The sequence below is a fragment of the Panicum virgatum genome, chromosome 3N, assembly GCF_016808335.1.
Source record: "Panicum virgatum strain AP13 chromosome 3N, P.virgatum_v5, whole genome shotgun sequence".
Lineage (NCBI taxonomy): Eukaryota > Viridiplantae > Streptophyta > Magnoliopsida > Poales > Poaceae > Panicum > Panicum virgatum.
In genome coordinates this window covers 30613088-30619680 of record NC_053147.1, presented here as the reverse complement: position 1 = coordinate 30619680, position 6593 = coordinate 30613088, and the positions used below count along the sequence as shown (strand labels likewise).

The window sequence follows — 6593 nt, the reverse complement described above, 5'->3', positions numbered from 1 at the left end:
GCGGCAGGGGCTGGGGAGTCTTTTTACATGCTCTCTACACGCTGGCTAGCTGATTTGGCACGCCTTGGCTTGCCATGTCAGCAGAAATGGTAAAAAAAAAAGTACTTCCGGTCTAGAGTTGCGGCAAAATGTACAAACCAAAATAAAAATAGCAAACGAGCAGACGTTACTAAGGATGGCGAATATTTAAATAACCTGTTTGGTTGCAACATGCAGAAGTTGGTTGACGGAAGTTAGGAAGGGGAACTCATGGTTGAACCGGATCAGATCGAGAATTCCAACTAAAATATATAATATAACAAAGTATGAAATTAACATGTACATGTGTAATTTGAGCATGAAAGAATTTGTACAAAGAGAAATAGAAAAGATATTTCTTCGAGAACAAATAGAAAAGATAAATCAGCACAGGAGCAAAAGCGAGCTGCTGATGAGATAGTTAGAGCATCTCTAGCAATAATCCTCAAATCACAACCCTCATATAGTTTTTAGGAGCTGATCCCCATCTCATAGCTTCCAAATAATACATCCAGGTCCAGCAGGAGCTCTTGTATTTCAGCCATCATCCAAATCTGGGGGGCTGGTGAGTGGGGCCTACCGGCGGAGGGGAGATTTGGAGACCTCCATAGTTTAGGGACTCAATTAGTGGGCCTACTAGAGTTGTTTTTCTTGATTTTACCCTTCAAATTTGAGGTAGAGGGCTTGATAGAGGGTCTGCTGGAGTTGCTCTACGTGTACAACTATGTTGGTGACATATCTTTTTTGTATTTCTTGTATGAGTTTTTGTTCAGCTAAAACTTTGTATGCACATAGATGAATTAAGCTAAAATGATCAAGGGTACATAGTATAAGAATAAAACTCCCATCAGTTATAGCAACAAATTACATTGTACTACATTTCTCCAATTCAGATAAGGATTAGTAAAACTCTTTGAATGGAAAGAAAATGCCATAGCCTTTCATTTTTTTTTTCCAAAATCAGATACAAATATGCACATAGATAAACCACTATGTGGATTGAAAAATTGTATTAGTTCACTATGTTGCCTTTCTAAAAGTACGGACTATATAATATTTTCTGTCTATATAATTAAAAATAACTACACATTTGCTTGGTTCCTTATTGCAAATTATTGGTTCATGATTATTTGTCACCAACTCATTAAAAAGAATGGTATTGACGGGTATAAACCCGGGACCTCTGACGGGCCTGACTCGTATGAAGGAAAGCCCAACAAGCTCCCTGGGCCGGGCGCGATGCGGCCTGCCAGCCCGCCTGGGCTGCTGCCTTCGTTCCTAAGCCAACGTAGCCGGGAGCCCGACCTCCCGGGACACATGAAAGTCCCCCGACTTGACACTTTGGGTCAGAGCCATGCCGGATAATCCGGACCGTGCGCTCCAAGGATGTCGCCCACCCTGACAGACGTGCCGGCCAAGACAGCCCCCCCCCCCCCGTACAGGCTCCACGACACCAGCTCTCCTTATCTTGCGGCGTAGACATAGGCTACAGGGCTCCCTGACAGAGGGGCAGCGCCGCCCGCGCGAGCCCCGCGACGCTACGGGAGAGGGCGTCAACGGACGTCTCCTCCCGCGCCGTAATGATGGTTGCCCCTGTGCACACTCCATTACGCCAGCGGGTGTGACCGGACAACCCCTGTCTGCCCTCGGTAAGGCACCCCTCACCGGGCGTGCTGTCCTACGGACAGGGGCTACGAGAGAGGCGCAAGTTAGCCCTGCGTTAGGGGACGTAGACCCAGGCGGACAAGACTGGAGATGATCCCCGAGTGCCCGTCCGAGTGACCAGGCTGGCCCGACTAGCCAAGGGTGGGACAGCGCCTGGACAACACGTTGTCCAAGAAAACCAATCAGGATCAAGCCACCCCACTCCCGATTGACCGAGTGGGCCCCGACGACTGACAAGGACGAAGGACACCCCGACAGTGCCAAGACACAGCGCTAGATATATGTAAATGGGGGCCCCACTTTAGAGTATAAAATGGAAAGCCCCCCACATAGGAAAGGGTTGGACTCCTAGAGGTTCGACACTACTTGACCAGCTTGTAAGCTCCCCTCTGAACTTTGAGCACCCGGGCTCGAGAGCAATAGAGCAAGAACACCACCCCCCATACTAGGCGTAGGGCACATTCGGCCTGAACCAGTCTAAATCTTTGAGTCTTTGCGTGCTAGACCATATCTGATCAAGTGCACAACAAACGAGCAATCAAGTAGTTTAGTAGTCGCACATTTCCCGCAGCGACAGTTTGGCACCGTCCGTGGGGAGCGCTTTGTGCATTCACTGCTTTGGCGATTGGATGGTTTCGATCACCCCATTCGCTGCTCCGGCGGCGAGCCGCGGCGAGACGATCCGCTTCGGCTCCCTGGAGTTCCCTGCGATCCCCCGCGACGAATTGTGGGCGCCTCCACCATTCCCGCCTTCCCAGACCTTCCGATTCGGGAGTCTGGAGTTCGTCACCGACCAACTCGGTGCACTGTGCCTCCACGAGGAGGAAGCCACCCCGGCGGCCGGAGAGGAGTCCGCTCCTCCTCCCAAGCCTCACAAACTAAAGCGTCGGCGATCAGTTCGCTGGAGCATCAGGAAGCGCAGGCCATCACAGCCAACCCGTGCGGTGCTCCGCCGTATCGCGCTCATGATGGCCTCCAACCCTGCCGTCGAGGACGTCAACCTGGTCTTCTTCTCTCTGGACAACGTCTCTCGGCAGCTCGTGGGCAGACCTTCGCTCCCGATGCCCCGCTCGTTCTTGGAGCAGCTCCTGTTTGGCCTACGCAACTCCGCGAGCGTCTACGCTCGGGAGCTGCGCAAGGCCGCCAGCCCACGTCTCAGTTCATGGGCATGAAGGAGAGCTACCCCGACTCTGTCCATGACCTCTTGTGCTACGAGGATCCCCTGAGCGATTACTCCAGCACAGGAGACAACCACCTGGAAGGAACATCCGCGCCGCCGCGCATGTGCGCCATAGCCGACAACGACTCGCCGCCGGAAGTGGTGCCGTCTGGGCAGACGCACACCCCACCGGACCACCGCGAGCAAGAGCTCCCTCCGGGTGAGGATCTCCGCCGTCGCCAATAGTCACCCCCGCCCATGGACCAGCATCCGCGGGCTCCCTCCGGGTCAAAGAGGGTAAACCTCGCGGGCTCCGCACGACAGCGCGCGCGGGGGGGGTCAACCGCGACATCATCAATGACGCCCGCATGCAACTCCCGCAAGAGTTCCGTGTAGGCCAGAACATCGCGGCGGTCGTGATCCTCATGCAGACACTGCTAGAGCTGGAGGATCCGACCCAAAGGAACCTTCATCGCCAGGTGAGAAACCTGGTGGAACTCGCCGCCGTCCAGCAAGCGGAGAGCTCCTCGCTGCACCGCCGACAAGTCGCTGCCTCGTGTCCCGCTGGCGGCGCGAGCCACCGTGGGCGGGAACCATCCGAGGTACAGCACCCCCATTGGCGCAGCAGGCCAACGTGGGCGGCGCGCCAGCCCCAGCAGCGGCATCCGCTCCTCTCCCGCTGAGGCCGCTGATTCATGACCGCGTCAGTCCCAACTACGACGCGCGCAGCGTGATCCAAGGCCGGCAGCAGGCGAGGCACCACGCCGATGTCGACCGCGCGGCCGCTCGAGCAGAAGACGCGCGGGCATACACACCCAACCCGGAGTGCTCACCGCTCCGGCGAGGGAGACGCCCCTGCAACCCGAACGTGGATTGCGACCGGAGTCCGAGCCTGTACACCACCGGACCAAACGCCTTTTCCAAGGCAATTCGTGGGGCGTCTTTCCCCCAGCGTTTTCGGCCGCCAACAAATGTCGTGAAATATACTGGGGATACGAACCCCGGAGTGTGGCTGGAGGACTATTGGCTTGCATGCCGGGCCGTAGGAGCAAACGATGACCGTTTTATCATCCAGTATCTCCCAATATGCTTGGGAGAGAACGTCCGTGCCTGGCTGGAGTTCTTGCCCGCCGACTCCATCGGCAGCTGGGCAGACCTCCGGAAGGTGTTCATCGGCAACTTTCAAGGCATGTATGTGCGCCCTAGCAATTCTTGGGATCTCAAGAACTGCCCGCAGGAGCCCGGCGAGTCCTTGCGCGACTACATCCGGCGCTTCTCCAAGCAGTGCAACTCACTCCCAGGAGTCGTCGACGCCGACGTCATTAGCGCGTTCCTTAGTGGAATGCACTGCAAGACCCTGGTTCACAAACTGGGGTGCCAAAAGCCGCGCACCACGCACGAGCTCCTGGAGATCGCCACCAGCCACGCCTCCGCCGAGGAGGCAGTCGGGGCCGTCTTCGAGCACGACCAGCATGCGGCGAAGGCGAAGCGACATGACCGCGATAGGCCTTCCTCAAGCCACGAGGATAGGAAGAACAAGAAGAATCGCCGACCTCCAACTGCCGGCGAGGTCGCGGCAACCAAGCGACAAGATAAGCGCCCTCCCAGAAACGACCACTTCAACCAGCTCCTGGAGAAGCCATGCACCAACCATGGCTATCCGGTGAACCACAAGTTCAAGGACAGCCAAGACCGACAGCGACGGCCGCGACAAACAGCCCGACACCGATCAGGGCAAGGAGAAGCCGACGGAAGGAGCGTTCCCGGATGTGAACCGTTGCTTGGTCATCATCGGCGGCCTGGAGGACGAGTTTTCCCAGCAACTGCAGAAGGTGCGGCTCTGCGAGGTATGTGCTGCAGCGAGTTCTATTCCCAGAAAGTTAAAGTGGGTGTCCACGCCCATTATTTTCGATCAGGATGACCATCTAGCCAGCATCCCTCGACCTGGGAGCTACCCTCTCGTCGTCGACCCCGTCGTCAGCAACATGCGCCTGACCAAGGTGCTGATGGACGGGAGAAGCAGCCTCAATATCCTCTACATCGACACCTTGGAAGCCATGGGGATCCCACAAGCCTGCTTGCGGGCCTCTCTCTTCCCCTTCTACGCCATCTTGCCGGGCATGAAGGCATACCCGATCGGCAACATCGACTTGCCGGTCACGTTCGGCAACAGAGCCAACTTCCGCACCGAGACCCTCACGTTCGAGGTGGTGGACTAGAAGGGGGTGTACCATGCCATTCTCGGATGCCCCGCCTACACCAAGTTCATGGCGGTGCCCAACTATACCTACCTCAAGCTCAAGCTGCCGGGCCCGAGCGGGGTCATCACAGTGAGCGGCTCCTTCGAGCAGGTCTACATCAGCAGCCGCGAGTACTTCGACCTCGCCACCACTGCGGCGAACTCGGCTGAGCTTGGCCAGCTTCGCTCCACCACTCCCGAGTGCCGTCCTGACCCTGGCAAGCCCAGCCAGGCACCGGCCTTCGTCTCAACTGATGAGACCAAGTCGGTCGTGGTCGACGACGCCGATCCAACCAAGACGGTGCGGGTCGGCTCCCAGCTGTCGGCCAAATAAGAACACGCGCTCGTCGACTTCCTCCGCGCCAATAAGGACACTTTTGCCTGGAAGCCGTCCGACATGCCGGGCATCCCAAGGGAGGTCGCCGAGCACGAGCTCCGCATTTTGCCGGGATCCAAGCCCGTCCAGCAACGCCTGCGTCGCTTCGACGACAAGAGGTGTAGAGCCATAGGAGAAGAAATTGCCAAGTTGTTAGCCGCTGGCTTCGTAAAAGAAGTCTATCACTCCAACTGGCTCTCTAACCCAGTCCTTGTAAAAAAGAAAACTAGTCAATGGAGGATGTGTGTCGATTACACCAGCCTGAATAAGGCTTGCCCCAAAGACCATTTTCCTTTGCCTAGAATAGATCAGATAATCGACTCCACCTCTAGATGCGAGATCTTATCCTTTCTAGACGCTTACTCGGGCTATCACCAGATATCGATGAAGGAATCCGACCAGCTTGCAACATCCTTCATCACGCCGTTCGGCTCATACTGCTATGTGTCAATGCCGTTCGGTCTCAAGAACGCAGGGGCAACATACCAGCGATGCATGAAAGCCTGCTTCTCCGACCTGATTGACCCGCTGATCGACCCCGACCGGCCAGATTCGCCTCAGGCGACGGTTGCGGTCTACGTTGACGACATCGTCGTCAAAACGCCTCGCACGGATGACCTAGTCGCCACCTTGAGCGCCACATTCGCAAATCTCAAGAGGTTCAACATCAAATTGAACCTTGAGAAATGCACGTTCGGTGTGCCTAAGGGCAAACTTCTCGGGTACATGGTGTCCGACCGTGGCATTGAAGCCAACTGCGACAAGATCGCGGCTATCACCAACATGGGACCCATCCGCAGCGTCAAAGGCATCCAGAGGTTAATCGGGTGCCTAGCAGCGCTCAGTCGGTTCATCGCCCGGTTGGGAGAGCGAGGCCTACCGCTGTATAAGCTCCTTAAGAAATCCGACACCTTTGTCTGGGCGGAGAAGGCACAGGCGGCCCTCGACCGCCTCAAGACCCTCTTATCCTCTACATCAGTGCTCGTGGCACCGGATCCCTGTGAACCCCTTTTGCTTTACCTGGCAGCCACTAACCATGTGGTCAGCGCCGCTCTGGTAGTTGAAAGGGAAGAACGGGGACACGCCCTCAAGGTCCAACATCCCGTGTAATTTGTAAGCGAAGTACTGACTGACAC

At 56.1% G+C, this 6593-nt stretch overlaps 1 protein-coding gene across 1 annotated transcript; it reads left to right on the top strand.

Annotated features, from left to right (window-relative positions):
• The first annotated feature begins 5109 nt into the window (after positions 1-5109).
• On the top strand, positions 5110-5415 carry LOC120667741. The gene has a single exon (XM_039947753.1). It carries the CDS (start codon positions 5110-5112, stop codon positions 5413-5415), a length of 306 nt encoding a protein of 101 aa, XP_039803687.1.
• The last annotated feature ends 1178 nt before the right edge of the window (positions 5416-6593 follow it).

What these genes read in the sequence shown, in the direction of transcription:
- LOC120667741 (XM_039947753.1), top strand. Translation starts at nt 5,110, where the DNA reads ATGGCGGTGCCCAACTATACCTACCTCAAGCTCAAGCTGCCGGGCCCG.